This window comes from Erithacus rubecula, assembly GCF_903797595.1.
Source record: "Erithacus rubecula genome assembly, chromosome: 2".
In the NCBI taxonomy this organism is placed as follows: domain Eukaryota; kingdom Metazoa; phylum Chordata; class Aves; order Passeriformes; family Muscicapidae; genus Erithacus; species Erithacus rubecula.
In genome coordinates, this window is record NC_136685.1 from 102696683 (window position 1) to 102715728 (window position 19046).

Sequence of the window (19046 nt, forward strand, 5' to 3'; positions counted from 1 at the left end):
GCACTACCAAATACAAGTGGAGTCCTGAGATGGAGAGAGAGCACTAACTGAGCCTCCTACAGCTTTTAGGTTCCATGGCTCACAAGCTTCAGGTGTTTCATTGAGCAGAATGAGTGCTTCAGCTCCTGCTGACTGCTTGAACTGCTTGTGTGACCCTTCAAATGTGCCACAGCTGGGCTGCCAGCTGCACAATGGATGTGGCCTTGGGCAGAACATGGCTCCTTTGGGCTGGGCAGGAGGGAAACACACTTTTGTTTCCCAGTCAGACAGGACAGCATTTACATCCACATGCTCCTGTTCAGAAGAGGCAAATAAATGAAAGTGTTGCTCTCTTTCACTGAGACATCCACTTTTCTTCTTCAACCCAGCAAGCTTCAAGCTAAACAGGGAAAATAAAGAAATGAGGAGAAGGCAGGGGAGGGAGGCACTGCTTTTTCCTAATAGGGAGGTAAATGCAGTGGTTTATATATTGAGGTTAAAAAAAAAAAAAAAAAAAATGCTCTTTTGTAAGCTGTATTCACTCACTGTTCATACTACACTCCCTTCCACATTTACAGCACCTGGAGTCACAAAGTGTAACCTCAAACTGAGCATTTCCTGGGCCCCAGGAAACAGAGATTAGCTATTCTGCAGCCCCACAGTGCAGCACTGTTCCTAACCCCAAGATACCAAGACACACTTACAGGCACACAAATCCCATTCTGGATGGGAGGTAGAACTGCATTTTTAATTGCTGATGACAGTTTGGTCTAGAAGATACCTTGTTGCTGGAATTCTTTTTGTGTTTTCCACCCAAAGTAATGCTTTTGTCTTTGTCTCCAGGACAGCAGATGTGGTTGCATTACACTGGCACAGATTACACCCTCTCCTGACAGCACTGACCCTCCCAGCACAGGAAAACCCATGGTGACATGATAGCTAACAGATACCCCTTTCTTATTGGTAACATACACAAGACTTCATCTCTAAAGGAAAAGCAACATGCTTGCAACCCCAGATTTACAATTATTTTCGTTTGTGAGAAAGGATTTCCTTCTACACAATTTTTTAAAATGTGTGATTTAGGCTTACTTACAGTTAATCCATTTTTCTAATTACATTGTTTCTCTCACTATAGATCAACAGTTGATTAATCAAACTCTTCAGCAAAGCAGCGAGGTGTCTGACCTTCTTACTTGCTGTATTTGTAATGAACTTCATCTCATATTCTTCAATGAAATAAAAAAACCCAGAAGCTATTTGAAGCTATCTGACTACAGGGAGCCCATCAGGAGCTCACCTATGGGCAAGGCTATCAACTTTATTCTCTGTCAGCTCCCTGACAAGTCTTGCATCATACAACACACTCTTGGTGTTAACGAAGAAATATTTCAAAAGCCAGTTTTTCATAACTTAATCTGCATTTTCATGTGCTAATTTTGTAGCTCCCTTGCTACAAAATTCCCTGCAGCACAAGGGCTTCCTACAGAGCTGCAAAAGACCTCCTTTAGCTATGGAAAAAACTGTCAACACTTACAAGATATGTAAGCACTTGCATTTCTTCTGTGTTAAATGGTGGGACTCGATGATCTTACAAGTCTTTTCCAACCTAAACGACTCCATGATTCTAAGCTGCAAAGTGACTAATTACATAAAACCCAGCAAATCTAAACCAGTCATTCTCTCCCACTCCCAGGCATCTGCCAGTGCAGTAACCCCTTTCACACAAAATAGGGACATAGTTCCCCATTGGAGGGCAGGGTTGTCAGGCATTTTGAGAAGTTATTTCCCACCTTTAAAATAAAATCAACTAAATAAGGTGTTTTTTCCAAGTCTCCTAAAAGCTTTACAATAATGAGACCTCCATCACCTTCCCATGTTGTTTTATTCCATTCCTATTTTAATAAAGAGACAGCTTTTTCCTAGGCTTTAACTATCTTTTATCCTGTTGCTGCTCCTCTTATACTTCACAAAGATTATTCAATTTTTTAAAATGTAAAACTACATATTAAAAAAATCCCTTACATCTCCTTTATTCTTTTCCTCAGTCTAAATCTCTCCTCCTCCTATTCATATCTCATGGAGTCACATTTTCTGTATCTCCAAATGTTCTCTCTTGGATTTTCTTTAACTTGTTATTCTCTTTCCAAATGGGCACACACTCCATTCCATCACTCAGGACATTAAGGAAAATACTAATCAGGTTTATGCCTGGTGATAGCCCTGATACTTGCCAGTTCATTAAATCCATATTACAGACTTCAATACCTCTCACAGGAATGGAAGTTGGGGTGTCATAACCAATACCTTTTCATGTTTACACTATGTAGCCCCATAAAACAATGCAGAAATAAGATGCTGGTTCAGTATCTACACAAAAGATGTGCATGGAAATGTGAAATTCAAACCCCTTTTCCTCAATCTTAAAACCATCTCAGAACTGGTAAATATCAATCCTAGTAGGAACAAGTTCCTGTAAACATCCCCAGTTTGAGTTGATAGCTGAGTCTATGAACAAGTAAAAAATACAACAGTTGGAGAGAAGTCTCTCAATTCTCCTTTTAGAAAAAAAGCTATATTAAAATAGGTCTTTTGTTTTGGCAGACTTATTTCTAAACATACCAGAAGAGTACTACCTGCCTCCATTATTTAACAGAGAAAAAGTGAGGTTTGGAGAGGGCAGGGAGGGCTCTCCCCCAGAGAAGATGATGTGTGTGGAAGGAACAAGCACACTGAAACAGAAACAGGCTGGGTTAGCTCTCACCTGCGGCTCCATTTGTAAAAGCTGCTGTGTTTCAAAGCTCTGCTCTTCCCAGGGCTCTGCACTGACATTTGGCTAAGTGACTCACTGAATGTTCCTTTTAAACTTACATGGTGTCAATTAATAGATTATAGAAGCCATTGATTTACCTTTAAAGCACTTTATGATCTCTAGTCCTCTGAGAAGTGAGTGGGTACCTATGAAGTGCCAGCTCACATCTTCATCAGCCTACAGCAAAGGCTTCCTTTGCAGTCACTGAACTCAGACTAAGTAGGACATGGAAAATATAACATCAGCTTCAAATAACTGGGTTTCCAGCAAAGAGTTTGGCTCACCTAGAAAAGACCTGGCCACAGTCTATTTGCTTAGGAAGGCTACAGACAGTATAGCTGAGGCTTGTGTGGAATAAAAAGGAATCTTTATTTCCTTTGACTCAGTATTTCAAATTGAAAATCATGAAAGTTTAAGAATGTAGCATGTCTGCAAATAAACTAGAACATCAGTAAATGGAACAATTAGGGGACTATTTCTAAATTGGGGCCAGGTTCAAACCAAAGGCTTCTCAGATATCCAGACTAATGAAGATGCTCCAATATGATCTCACTGCTTCCCAGTCAGATATCCTTGGTCTGAATCTTCACAATCCCCTAGACAGCCATATTACCTCCAAAACTAATATCAAAAACTCCACTACTATACACAGAACAAACTCTTGGTGCCCTTTGTCACACCAGTTACCAGGACAAAGTATTGGCAGAAAATTAGAAATGGCCATTTGGAAGTGGGAGCAATTTCAATGCTAAAATGCAAAATAATTAAGTGGGTATTCTAAAGGGTGCTCTTTATTGCTCTTCTTCACTTACTGAGCACCTGTGCAATTTGCATTTTGGTCTTCAGCCAACCTTGTAACTTCAGCTTCTTGAGCCAGGCTTGGTAAAGGCAGACTGAAAGCACAAGTTTGCACCAAATCCAACCAAGACACAAAGCAATGCATCTTAATATTTAGTCACTAATTATGGTGCTCAAATCATTGCTCCAGTCCACATGCCACAGTTTCTTCCGTAACAGTGAGTATTCCTAATTGGTGACTCCTGATAAACTTTAAAAATGCCATGTTTATTAATAGGAAGATTAATATTTTCAATAGCTTTGTTCTTTCACTGTGAGTTAGAAAACTCAGTGCAGCACCTCAAGGGATAGAAGGGAAAGCACCACCACACCATTAGCACACCAGCTGAAGGAACCTACTAGCCTGAGTGTTATTAAAATCACTAAATTATTTTTAAAACTCTTGAAAGATACAGAAAGGGTGATTATCCTTTCCTTCAAAATCCCATCTGCTTTGAATTCTTACAGCTTCAAAATAAGCTTACAGTTCTAATTAATTTTAATGATCCATGCTGAATTACTTAGCATCTAAACAAAACTATTTAATTTCTTAGTGAGTTTGAATTTTGTTGTTTCATCTTTACTAATTTATAAATGTTTTTCATAAAGAGAAGCTACAGTTCACCTTGGAGGAGGTATTTCCGAGTGTGATATATGGCTGCATAGACTGCTGTGTTCAGGTCTCCTGAGAGGACTATGCTGAATCCAAATTAACACATAGAATTTAAACACAGATCACTTGGTGCTCTCTTTTGGAGGATGATTCCAACTGAATGCAGATCTCCAAGTCAGAGCAGGGGTAGCATAGTTAAAGAAGCCAAACCACATTTCAGTGAAGGGAGGGCAAGGAAGGAGAAAATTACTATTTAGAAAACTTGAATAAATGTCTCAGTTAATTTAATCATATTTCATTAAGGAAAGTTTGTAAGTATCATGGTATATAAGGGTTTTAAGATATACTTTATTAAACAGACCAGTTTTCTATGGCTGTAGAGGAATACAAGAAAAAAGAAATTCTTCAAATTCCATATTAATTTTTCCATTTAACTCAGTGGGACCAAGAGTTACTCCTTGGAGTATGCCTGGGAAAACCAGAAGGTAGCCCAGGAATTTTAAAGAGTTGCAGTTATATCTCCAACCTTAAATAATATATAAACTGCTAAACTCAATAGCTTCTCCCTGCTCAAGCTAATATTCTGAATATTATAAGCAGAATATTGGCAGCATTATCACTTACAAACCACTGTCTCATTGGCTTGGGCAAACATTGAATTTTGACCTAAACTTCCCCCCACCCCTGCCCCCCCAAACAGTTCTTCAGAGACCTGTCAAGTCTGTGTTGAGAAAAGGTGTATAGGAAGTTCACAAATCAACAGTTTATTTTCCCCTACCTTGTATCACTCCCTTGCTTCCTCTCAATACCTTCTTTTGAATCTACTCTAAAAAAACATCACAGTGCATAACTCAATTCCATGAGTGGAAATCTATGTCAAAATACTATCAAACAATACCTTCCCCCCCTACTGCCTTTCAACTCAGGGTTAACTCTGAAACATCTGTCATATTCTGCTTTGTACTTTATATTTAAATCTTGTTTCTTTTGCAGTCTTACAAGTCTGCAGCAGTGACAACTGGCATTTAATAATTAGCTTCCCAATTTCCACAAAAACACTCTGATTTCAGAGAATATGACACAGACCCCCTTACCCTCACTGATGTTTTCTGGAAAAGAAATGGCTCATTATAATACAAATTACAAAGCAAATTAAGCTATTAAAATAAGCTATTTGACTTAACTAGTATAAATTATTTAGAGAAAAAATCCCAAACAAACCTCAAAATATTCTTCTCCTGAGTTTCTATATTTTACTGCAATGGATACACTACAATGAAGTTTTATGTATTACAGTCCATCATGTTTTTCTTGCCCTAAAATCTGCATGGTTGCAAGCATTACTGGAAGTTAATCTTCCCCCCCTCCTCCCCCAAGCAAAATCATATAGCTTTCACAAATATTTTTTCACCTTCACTGCTTGGTCCATCCATACAAGAAAATGGAGACATTCTTTCACTGAAAAGGTACCAGAAACCCTAACACAGTTAGAGAACGTATTTCTCATTCCACCACTGGTTTGCTGCAAAGGGACTGATCATCTAGATACAAAATTAAGAACATCAGGATACTGAGAGATTCTTCTGCTTTCAAAATATTCTATATTAATAATACATTATTTCTTTATAATATATTAATGACCCTCCTCTTTCTCATGGAAGCTTCAGTCACTGAAGACAATAGTAGGAATGTGGCAGCAGTCAGCAATCTGTTTTCCATCATTTCAGTAGAACATTGCAAATTGGGTGATCTCTTATTCATAAGAATTATTCTTCAGCACATTACAGGGGAAAAGAGATTTGTTACAATTTGTTTGTTATCTGAACAACATCCTCTCAGCTATGCAGATGGGATTTATCCTACCCCAAATCAGCTAAAACACTCAACATTTGCAGACAGCTGATTTAAGCTGTTAGTAGAAGAAAAATAGATTATTTCTCTGCAACTCATTTGGTAAGACCATAATTATTCATCTTCTCCTTTGCAGGTGCAGAGCTACATTGACTTGATGGGAAAGATTCTGTATTTGACACTCAAGCATCAGAGACTACAGAATAAGTCCATGAAGGGCCTCCATGTTCTGTTTTCCAGAGAACTATGAAATAGGTCTGAAAACAGATTCAGGACCAACAAATAAAAATCTGAAAATAACTTCATGCTTCATTCAATGAACTTAAATCACAAAGTGTGTGCCCATTCCAGAATTGAACAGTTCATGTATTGCTGTCCCAGCTCCTTCCTTATGTTGCCTTTTTTTGGTAGAGGGTTTTACATTACTCTTTTAGGTGGATTTTTCTCCTCTCTGTTTTATTTTTTTAAAAGGCTTGTGAAGCTGGAACCTTGATCAATTGACCATTATTCCTTTGGTGACTTGTGCTGCTCAATTATGACATTTCATTTCAACCTTCCTCTCCCAACACCTTGCATTAATCCACCCAAATAACTACTGGCGACGTTTTGGAGATGATTGATTTTTCACATCTGAAAGACATTTGTTCTGGTATGCTAACAGTAATAAATGAGAGATGGGCCTTCTAGAGTACAGAATAAAGCTGAATGCCAAGATAAATGTTACATTTCAAAGTATAATGACTGAAAAAAATTCAGATAAACATCATGCTTTTATGGAAAAGACATCTTATTTTCTTCCACAATGTATGTATCTGTTTGTTTGTCATCAAGGATTTGAATATTACATTATCAGCATAATTAGAAACACAAATTGATCTATTTGTCATACCAACAGCAGCTCTAGCTGGAGGATCAAATACCCAAATTTGCCCCTGTTCATCAGAGAAACCTCAAAAAGGCAAACTAATATTTCAAGGACTCCATGGGGAACATATGACAAATTACGTCTCCAAAATAATTACAACATCCCAAAGGGAAAATGCACTCCTCTTGCAAATTAATCCTAGACTTTTACATACATTTAAAAACACATTTTAAAATAGCAATACTATCATAATTTTTAAAAAGACCATTTTTTACAGGATCTAAGGGTTGGTGTTTTGAAGATCTGAAATAAATCCCAAGCCCAGGACATACCTGAAATTAAGATCAGGACCTTTTACCCTTAAAGGTCATTCACCTTCCCAGGAAGAACATGCAAACTTGCATAATGGGTTCTTCTCCAGACTTTTTTTTTTTTTAAGTCATAATCCTGATATTTATAGTTCTTTATACTTGTGCTTATACTGATAATTAATAATACAGAGAACAGAAAGTATGGGGGTTAGAAACACACATATCTATGGTGAGCTGAAATATGGGCCCTAGGAACAATACCCACAGTTGGAATTGTCTGGAATTCCCAGAGGTGCAGTTCCTGCAGACTAATTGTGCAGAGTGGGAAAACAGCTGGTGGTCAGGAAGGGAAGATAAAGGTATGGAAAATACTGAAAGAATGGGTGCAATTCCTAGAAATTACTCCTACTTCAGAGGGTGGCAGAGGCACAAATAATGATGAAAAGATCTCTTTTCCCAGCCCCCCCAGTGAACTGTGGCATATATCAGAAACTTAATATTCACCTGTGGGAATTGCATAAGTTTTTCAAAAGAGAACCATTAATTTCTCTGCAAGAGAAGGCAAGCACCATTCTCACTTCTTTAAAAAAACACCCAGAATAGATAAAATTGAAATAAAACATTTTGTTTTGTTTTTAAAACAACACAATAGGTTTAATATCTATACATAAACATAGAACTACAAATTGTTTTCTCATGCTCAAGTTACAAAATCTGTTGTCTGAACCCAAATCAGAAACACAAAACATGAACAAATTTTAAGTCAATCACTTCCCTATCTTTACACTACTTTTTACTTCAATATAAAAAAGGGAAAAAAAATCATTTGGTCAAGTCAGAGGCATCTTCAAATCCAAAAATAGTTAGATTTGAAAACATCTTTTTCTACAAATCAAGAAAGGAAGCCTAAAGCAAATCCCCTATAAATCCCACTGGCAAGATACTAAAAGCAAGGAGTAGGCTGAAGTCCATTAGCTGGTAGCAGAAATTCACCAGAAGACAAAAGGTGTGGTAGCTCTTGTATGTTCTTCTGTGGAAGAGACCTCAAACATGTGTTGTGGTGCAGCTTATGAAATGCAGTGAGACTGAATTTTTGGAAGCCATAAAGATGAAGTAGGTAAAGCAGGGAAAACATCATCACATCTGTCAAACTTTTTAATATGAAGGGATCTGATGACTGCCAGGGGGGAAAGAAAGCAATATAAGTAACTAAAAAAGCCATACCAAATTTTTCCATATACTCTATGGCTGTTATGTTCATCTCTTTCCCCATTCCCTTTGATGACTTTGTGTTTTCAAAGAAAACACTTTTCACAGAAGGATCAAGTATGAACAAAATACTCACCCAAAACAGCAGTTTTATGAATAGATTGTTTAAGTATCTTGACTATATATATATAAATGTGTTTTATGAAGGCCTGAGAAGCTCCTGCATAGCTTGAGTACAATAACAAAACTTTAAGGAAATCAGAATTGATATCAACATAACCCAGGATGCAAACTCAGCACACCACATTATTCAATTAAGATTTTTGTCTTGTTTTCAGAAAGGATGACTCACAGGATGTCCACACAAATCAGAGCACAGAACTGCCAGCAAAGCAAAGAAAAACCCTCCTAAGCCCAAGCAGCTCAAGTAGGAATTTAGGAAAGCCTCCTCTTGAACCACAGGTCTTGTTCCTAAAAGGGGAGAGGTAGGCATTGCAACCTGAATGAGAATAAACTTCAGAATGCATTTTACTATTTTTAAATTAAAATAAATAAACTCCCAAAACAACCAACAAACCCAAACACAAAAAAATCCACTATAAAATTCACAATAGATATTCACATTTTCTGACATCTACTTCCATTCTACCCTGTAAAATTCTGAAACTAAACTTCAGCAGACTTCCAATGATCTCAGCACAGAAGAATTTCCTAACTGCTCTTGAGCTACAGCTATCCATTCGTACAGCTTATATTGTCTTAAAAACTCTACAGACCTGTTAAATTTACATTATAAAGTCATCCAAGTGAATATAGTGTGCAAGGCTGAAAAAGTCAAGTATGTTGACTCCAGCACTGTTCCATCTGCTATTCATAGCTCAAAGCAAGGTTCTTGTATTCCTTTTATACAGCCTTAATTTCATTCACTCAAGCACATTTGGACAAACAGCATCTGATAGCATTCATGCAATAACAGGCTGGTCACATATTTAAATTGCCTTTTCTCACAAGGTAAAGGCTGCTTGTACATGCAGGCATCACTTCATTTAGGCAGACTCAAGTATTTGAGAGTGGCAGGAGTGAATCTGATTGGCACAGCAGAAATTTTATGTGAGCTTTTTATTTTTTTGGTCATTAAGCACACAGACCATCAGCAGCAAAGCACCACCTGATGGAGACAGCAGATAATCAGAGAGCTGTGATTGTATTTCTGCATCAGGCCCTTGGCAGCTCACTTATCCTCCACCTTAACTTCAGCTCTATTAACAAATGACATGAGAAATAATACTTAGACACTTCCCAACCCTTCTTCAAGACTGGATTTCCTCGTTTGTTTTCCTACATGCCATGTGTTCAGGGTCATAAAATTGAGACAAAAGAGCCACAACTTGTAACAGTGCAAACTGCTGCACTGCTTCTGAGCTTATAAACTTCCTAATACTACTATAAATACTGCTTTGTTTGTCATCATGTGTATTCCTACCACACAGCACAGTCAGCCTGGAGGGGGAAAAAAGAAGTATCAGCAGTGAACAGCATCTATTCTGTTTGCCAGAGAGTTTTGTGCAGCCTCTGAGGCCATATACATGGCTTAAACTCCCATCAGCATTAGTGCATCTTAATGCAGAATTTATAGAGAAAAAGGAAGGTTTTGTATTAGCCCAAGTAAATGCTCTGTCTTTTGGTGCCTCTTAATGAAAAATAGCACTGCCTTCTAAGCATGCTTTGGAGTTAGACAAGTCTTTGTTACTGCAGAGAAATGTAAATTTATAGGAATAACAAAACAAATTGATTAGTGACATGGAAACCACTTAATTGTTGCCTCCCAGATGGGAGACTGTTAAGCAACCACTTAACCCATTTGTATTTTGTAAGCTGAGATGCTGAAAATTCAAAATTATCACCTTTAACTTTTACCTCCCTGCAAAATTCCAGTTTTCTTATAGCCCTAGGTGGGGTGAGCTGTCCAGCTCTGTTCCTAGAGCACAAATGGGCTGTGGCTCTGAGAAGGAAAGAGGGCCAACACTGTAATTTAAAACAGATACTAATTAGTGTTTTACATTATCCAGCCAACTAAAGGCAGAAAAAATTATTTTTTTGAGTTAAATCCAAATACCTACGAGTCCAAACTGCAGACTGTATAAATGTATGAAGCCATGTTATCCTTACCTATGCAATTGCACAGCTGTGTACAGTAACATGCACAATTACTGTATTTTTACACACAAAATCACACTCTGGACACACACCCCAAATGCCACATCCACATAACTCTGAGTAGTTCTAGGGCAATCAACCTGCACTGATCAAAAAAGGCCTAATTCACTTTTCCATGTAAACGCTTTTCCCAACACATCCAGATGAGATAAAGATGCATCAGCCACTTTCCTTCCCCAGTTTTGCAATTTCCTATAAGCAAACAGAGCAGACTGAATCCACAGGCATTTTACAGCAGAATGTAGAATTATAATTTATAGACAATTTTACAAAATGCCAATATAAAACTGTCCCTTCCTGGCCAGACTACCACACATTTATCATTCCCCTACAAAAAGCTCAGTATTTAAAAATAGAAATACAATAGCAAAATATTGAATTGACACTTATGATAAAACACATTTGATTAAGACTTAATAAAGTAGTCTGTATAATACCAGTGAATAATGCATCATAAGATAAAGGTAGACATAAAGCAAATAAGGGTGTCAAATCTAATTCTAATGTGCATTTTTCAGCCATATTACTTATTTTATTACTGGATTTTGAAAAGCACACTGAAATTCCATAAGCTTTTTCCTTTTTTTTTCCTTTTTCTTTTCTTTCCTTTTTTTTTTTTTTTTTTTAAAGCAAATAACAATAAATTCCTTGAAGAAATTTACCTGATTTAGTCATGCAGCTCAGTAAAAATCAATATAGAAATTTCTAGAAAACTTATGATGTTCCTTGTGTGAATTCATACTATGAATGACATGGCTTAAAAATAGAACATTTTAAGAAAACTTTCAGAAATAGATTGTTCTTGAGGTTTTTTTCTCTCCTATGCATTGGGAAAAATTGCAATACAAGAATGAACATCAAAATATGCAACTGATTAAATATTTTAGCTAGAATAAGTTTTCCAAAATTCTCTTCTTAGTATTCAGCATGAGCCTTCCTAAAATGACAAGCCACAAACTATTTGTCTCGATCAATGACACTGCACACACTGGATGGCAAAGCACACATGCAAACATGGAATATGTAAATTTATTTTTTTCTGTACTGATAGCAGGCTGGCCTTAAGTGAACTATAGCAGTAAAGCCAAAAACCACCTCCCCATTAATTAAAGTTTAAAGATATTTGCAAAGGTAAATACTTGTATTCAAATTCAATCATATATTGCTTGGAAAATATATTTTATATTCAAGGGAGAAGTTTCAGAGGGGAGGTGCCGAGAGCATTTCAAATTCCACCAAATCTCCTGAACACTTCCCAACTAAAATTTTCACTAGTATTTTAACATAAAGTTTATAATAGCATGTAGAAAAAATGAATATTAAATTAGATTACTGACAGTGCAGACTTCTCCTACAAGCCAGGATGGCTCAGGAACCCCTGCCAGGGCAGCAAAGCAGCTCTGCAGCACATGAGAGCTGAAAAGGGACCTGGCTGGCCCAAACACTGCCCTGCTGCTTCCATGGGCTTCCAAACTCTGCAGGAATAAATCCCACACCAGCAAGGATCTCCATGGCATGTATCACTGTGCATTTCACCTTTTTGGCCTCAGGGTCTGGCATGGGGTGAGATAAACATGCCAAGGAGGGAACTTGCCCTTGGATCAGGTATCAGAGAAAATCAAGACAAAGCACTGACACTCAAGCATTAAGGCTGTGACAAGGCTTCCATTGCTTCCCAATGTTCTCCCTCTGGAGAGGTTTCCCTTCGTTTTCCAGCACAGCAGGCTCCCTCCCTCTTGCTTTCCATCACTGCAACTCCATGCCTGCCTTTCATCTTCCTTTTCATTTGGAAAGTAAAATTTTTATTCTCCCCCTCTCACACATGCAGAAAAATACAGACAGCAACCGTAAACGACCACTTTGGGGGCGTATTAAAGCTCTTTATTTCACCTTGTGCTTATCTTCCTTACTCTGGAGAAATGGGGGGAAATGATGCCTTGGGTTTTAGCTTTTATATACTTCAGAATCTCTGCTGCTTAGAGTGTAACTCTGAAACTTCCTATTAGGTGTCAGTAAGTTCTCTTCACAGGGCAGTCAGACAAAACAATCCCAGCTAGAGAATCAAGGACAACTGATACCCAAAAAGCGAAAACAATGGAGAAGGAAAGGGGGCAAGCCACGGGGCTAAGACTCCATGGCCTGGGGCTGGGGTTGGACAATTGACCCCAAGATGTAGATGAACCAAAACTTACAAAAGTGTAAAGACTCGTGACTGGGATCCATCTTGGATTTGATTTGGGTGTAGCCCCAGGCAGGCTCTTGCACTGCCCCAGGTGTATCCTTTCAATAAACACCTACTTTATTCCTTTTGCTCTGTCTAGTCTCTGTTCCAGGCCACCCTTTCCAGGTATCAGCACCATACATATTATTACCCTCCCAGAGCCACATTCAACAAACACAAGACACAAACAGCAGTTTAAATTTCAAAAATGCCACAAAGCTCCAGGATAAGCCACAAGGCCTATCTGTAATGCTGCTGAACTCAATGACTCTTTTCACTTATTTTAAAACTTTAAGAATTGCATTTGGTATCATGTTAGAAGAAGTTCTGATGCACAGCAGCATGCTATTTTAGAAACCTTGCTTATAATATTTTGAAGAGCTTTGGAAGTGAAACATTTTAAATGCTGAAGTCTTGTTCTATAGGTTATGTTGCCTCACAAAATGTTAACTTCCTTTTTCTCTGAATAAATCCAAGAATCAAAGGCAAATAACTGGAAAAAAATTATCCATATCTCTACTGCCTGCTTGCTTGTTATTTTAAGCATTCTCTAATACAATGTGTTTCTAATCTTTCTTGGTAAAAGGAAACCCTGTCCTGTACTTAGAATGGTCCTGAAGAAGAGAACACTGCAAAATATTCATGTGGGAACCTGAGACTAAAGAGAAGGAGCCTAAATGAGCATAGGCCACTTCATTCCTGAGCCCTCTGCATGCCACAGACTTCCAACTTGCATTTGATTCCATGCACACCTGCAGAGAAAGCCTCAGTACAAGTTTCCCCCACACTGTGTTGAAATGGAGCATTTTAATGCTGACCAAAGATTGTACGTGTTAGTATTCAAAAAAATTCTATTGCTTCTCTCTCATCTACATAATGGAGGGGTAAGAAAAATCCAGAAGTATTATTTATAAACTTTTAGTCCTGTACAACACAAAAGTAGCAACAAAAGCATCATTGATTGAAATTATTTGTCCTGAAAAAAGTATAGGAAGATTTGCTTCTGTTTGCAAGGAGTGGGGAACTACACACAACTCCAGCCATGAGTCATTGAGCCAAATCCTGGGAAGCCCTGCTGAAGCAGATATTGCTTGATTTTAATGTAAACTTAGATTTATGGGCTGAAAAACATTAAAAAAACCTCTTTTTTTTTTCCAGCAACCTCCCATGTAAGTGAGACTTACTCAGAAGAAAGAATAGGGTATCAAAGCACTGCATGAGAAGCTGCTTATGCAAACTAAATTTAATTAATCACAGAATGGTTTGGGTTGGAAAGGACCTTAAAGCTCCTTTAGCTCCAACTGCTCTGGCACAGGCAGGGACACCTTCCACTATATCATGAATTCTCCTTCCACTGTTTTCCTCAAGTACATGAGCCTGTGTTAAAACACAGAAATGTGTTACATTTTGATCACAAAGCCCTTTAAACCAGTGAGCACAGTCTGCAGAAGCAGCTTTCTCCCCATCACCTCCAGAGCATGTGCCAGCCCAGGAGAGCAGTAGGGTGTAGCCTGAGGCTTCTCTTCCATTTCCATGCACAGCCCTGTGTACTACTTCAATCTCCAAGGCAAAAAAAATTACAACAGACTTAGAGATTGCAGATTGTAGTGCCTGCAGCTTAAAATGAATTTCAGTGCATTTTCTCAAGGATCTACCATGAGAAGTAACTACTAATGCATATTTCAAGTAACTCTCTTAGCAAAAGCAAAAAAATAAAATATCACCAGAGGGTCAGAGAAATTTGGAGCTGGAAGACATTTTGTAGTCTCAAGTTTTCTATGGAAATACATTTCCATTATAACTTCTACAGAAATATATTTGCATATCTACAAGGCTGCTTTAGATCAATAGATAAGTATATACGAATTCTTTTCCATAAAGGAAATTCCATTAAAAATTATTTTAAGTCTATGACTTAGAAAAAAGGTTTTGGACACCCAAGGAGAAGCATCTTTGCTTCAAATGGAACCAATTGCTTCTTGAGCTCTTCCCATAAGACTTAGAAAATTAATGACTACTAAATTTTTAATCCAAAACTTCTTATTATGAAAGACCTACACTCTGTCCTTATCTTTTTTTTTTTTTTCTTTTTTTTTTAATGGAGATGATTGCTACACTTTCTACTTTTAATTAATGATTTCTACACCTCCTACAAAGTCTCTTTTCTTCTTTGGAATAGTTTAGCTGTGAGTGAGCAGCCTCAGCACTGACGCAGAACTGTGGCTCCACATCCCAAGCCCAGGCATGCATTTCCTAGCTCCAGGCTCACTTGGGCACTTTTTCCATCTTCATCATATTGAGGACACACTGGTTAGCAAAACATGAAATCAAAAATATTGTTGATTTTAGCAGCCTTTCCACACCTCTCTCTGATGATGGGCAGCCCACAATAGCTTTCATGCCACAGTAAGTAGCTGAGAGTTCCCTGGACATTTCCTCATTTCATATTCTTGTTGTTTTTGTCCTCACAGGAGCTGCTGTGCAGTTCTACAGCTCAGTCAAAATTACTTCTCCATAAATTTTACTTTATATTTACAATAAATTCACAAGGGGATCACACTTTGTTCCCAAGCCTGTCCTCAGACACATTATTTGGAGTCTCAAAGGCTGCACTTTTTATGCTGAGTTAGGTGTAGCATTTTATATTAAATGGTCTGAACATAGCATATTGCTTGCTGCACAAGATGTATGCTAACCTGTTGGCATTCCTTCCATCTAGGAATTTTATTCCCAAAAGCAAACTTGGCCTTACCATTCAAGATGACAAATACCCATCAGAACTTATCTGGCTCACTCACCTTGAAAAGCCAATGAAGAAATGTTATCATAGTAAAAATATATATGCATTTTAACTCTAGAAGAAAAGAGATTGTGCTAGTTGGTTCACTTAAATCTAAAGAACTTTCCAATAGTCCAACTAATTTGCTTAGCAGAAATCTAACAGAAAATTATATAGAATTTTCCCTCATATCTTACATGAAAATATGAAAAGAATAATCCTGGCACTTCTAGCCTAACCCACTTTCATAAAACAGGGGAGTAATTTTTTTTTTTTTTTTTTTAACATAAAGGTCAATAACCTCTTTAAGCAAAAAATTTAGCACTATTGCAAAAGCTTGTGCTGCAGAGCTGTTTCAACTCCCAGTAGTTAAAATGGAGCTGGACCTGGCAGGGTATGTGGAGCCCCCAGGTTTTTCCTCTCCCTGAAGGGCAGTAAGACTGGCCATTGATTTAAAACCTTGTAGTACAATTTACAGTTAATATTTCAAACCTTCACTAAGACTATCAGATATACAGAATACTTAATTAATCCCATTCCTAACACAATTTCTTCTGAGTTGCCAGGAACAATCAGCAAATGACAAGTCCTAAATCATTAGTCTTTCTTGTGATTGTTTTCAAAACAACTAAATTGTGATCACCAGAGGCCTAAAATACTGCTGGTCTTATTGATTATTGCTGTGCAAAGACATTTTTCTTTGCTGTGTTCTCTTTGCACACAAAGATAATTAACCAGCAAGACAGAGCAGAGCATGTTACACATGCCCAGCTGGGCAGCAAAGTGCCTGGGTGCAGCCAAGCACCTCTGCTACCTACAAGAGTCAACTCCCAACACCAGCAGCTCATTCTGAATCAAAACTACACAAACACATGCCATAATGAAAAAAACAAACAAACAAAAAGAAAAACCCAAACAGATTAAATTACTTCTATTGGAAACAGCATTTTACACCTCCAAAGTGTTTTATAAGCATTAATCTGTCACTTCTCAACCTCTGGCTAGGCACATCCATGTTCTTACTCCTTTGACTGGTAGCTAAAAAAAAATGTTGATTAACTTCACAGAAATGTCATTTAGATGTTCATTATGCATAACAAATAAAAGAATTACAGTGCAATAAGCCAAGTGAGAAAACAAGAAGTCCTGAGATGAAAGAATGGCTTTTTGTATGAAGCATTTTGGTGGTTTGTTTGGTTTTCTTCTAATGACCCGGGGCTACATTCATCCAACTTATCTTCTGTTTTCCATTGCAAATTCATGGGAAGTGCTTAATGCTGGAAATGGAGACTCCACCTCAGCAGTATTCCCATGTGTAGGAGTGGCACCAGGCTCAGCCACAGTGCTCCTTCTGAAGGTCAAACAGCTGCTTTTCTCCAAAATCAGCAAGATAATCAGAAGGAACCCCAGCAAGATGTCCAAGAAGGGTTCTGGTTTCAAACATGGCATTATACAAAACACTCATTGGTTTTGTGCATTGTGTGAACTGCACAAAAAAAGAAGAAAAAAAATAAAAATAAAAGGCTTGTTTAACAATTTCCCTCATCTTTGCAAACCCAGACCCAAAACAGATGGGAAATCTCCCCTTCCATTCAACACACCCTGGGGCTCAGGGAATCTTAACAGTTCACAGATCTGCTATGGGGGGATAGCATATTTTCTATACATGAAAAATCTGCCTGACCTCTGCATCTAGACATTTTAACTAGCAGTTAATCTAAAATGTATTTCTGTTGGCAGTACTAATTCTCCCTAGAATCTGTGTGCATAAGCTATTAAAAGTTTAGATAATTTAGAAAAATATTCTCCTGTGCATTTAACAAGCAAATAATGTGGCTGAACAGGGAATAAACGTGATTAAATGTATAACTGGAAAAAACCCTAGCTACTTAGCAGACCTGATTTGTAATTTTCTAACCTCCACAACTAAACAGATTTCAGTTGAACTTCAACTCAATTTTATTTAAATTTCATACTAGCTTTAATAAATTATGAGTGTAATTGTATGCACAAATGTTCTTCAGTATGGCACCACCAGAAAAAATTCTGCCTCTTTCAGATTGCTGTAAACATCATTAAATTGCAGCTTCCTGTAATGTTTTATAAAGTAATATGCAAATTTCACTCATGGTACTCAAAGTTTCATGTGATGTATAAAACAGTAAAAGGATTTTTCTTTACCTTGTAGAGATAGCAACTTGTTAGTATGTCATGATACAGCATTAAAAATTAAACAAATGCATATTATGCAAGACTTGCTCATCAATAAAATAAATTCATATATTAAAAATATATGGAAAATCTGATTGTTTCAGACCAAATCCTTCAACACAAATATTATTTGCAATATTTCAACTCATGACAAAGACAAGACACTTCCCACCTAATGCTTTTCTCTAAACATGTTCAGCAATTTCAGAGAACATACGAAAAAACTGACAAATCCAAGCTCAGAACAAAGCATTAGGCAACCACTGCAAATTAAATGTGTACAAGATCTCTTACATACTTCCACATAGTTTGTTACTGAGCATCAAACTCAAGCCAGAACACAGTATATCCTGCATTACATGTAACAAGCCAATGCCAAATGTGATCATTCCTGTTGTGCAAAGGATGACCATGACAATTCCCTGTTTTGCATATTCTGCAACAGGACAACTGGAAGAGCCTCCTCCATTTAAACCACAGGCACCAGTGAAAAATCCCAGCACAGTGATAGATGTGAAGGGAATGCATGCAAGACATAAAATACTTATTAGAGAAATCTCTGCCCAAATGGCCAGGAATGTCTGCAAAAGGATAATCCCCTGTTTAGGAGATGATACGAAGGATTGAGCACATTCTCTGCCTCCTCTTTAGTTATTTGTTTTCTTCCTTGGCTCAGAACCATCTCCATATGAAAGGGTTGGAAAATACAACTAAGGCAATACCCCACAATGGTTGAGAGAAACAGTCAGTGTTCAGTAATTGCTGTACAGCACACACCCAAATAATCTTGGTGTTGTTTTTATTACATAGAAATAACTACATGGGCACTGCTCATCTTTTCTATACATGTATAAACACATATGCTTAATGGTCTTGCAACACTGTTCTTAAAAAAACCCAAACATCAGAAAAGTAAAAGGATAAAGAAATAAGAAACGATGCCTTGATGTGGAAAAAAGAAAACAAGATCATACATTAAAAGACAACCTCAATATGAAGGCAAAAAAATAAATACTGAGAAGGGAAAGTGGAAAACAAGTCAGTAAGGAAAGAAACAGAATTCTCTTGGGTAACAGAACACCCACAGCACCAGCTAAAGGACTGCTTTGTACAACATTGGTGTTATCCTCCACAATATGTA

At 37.5% G+C, this 19046-nt stretch overlaps 1 protein-coding gene across 1 annotated transcript in view; it reads right to left on the minus strand.

Moving 5' to 3' along the window:
* Window positions 1-232: 232 nt before the first annotated feature.
* Window positions 233-19046, minus strand: part of MACROD2 (mono-ADP ribosylhydrolase 2) — a 432938-nt gene continuing 414124 nt past the window's right edge. Inside the window, exon 6 of the mRNA XM_079332084.1 lies at window positions 233-294. Within this exon, the coding sequence (XP_079188210.1) occupies window positions 263-294 (32 nt within the window). The 3' untranslated portion in view covers window positions 233-262. The remainder of the gene's footprint in view (window positions 295-19046) is intronic.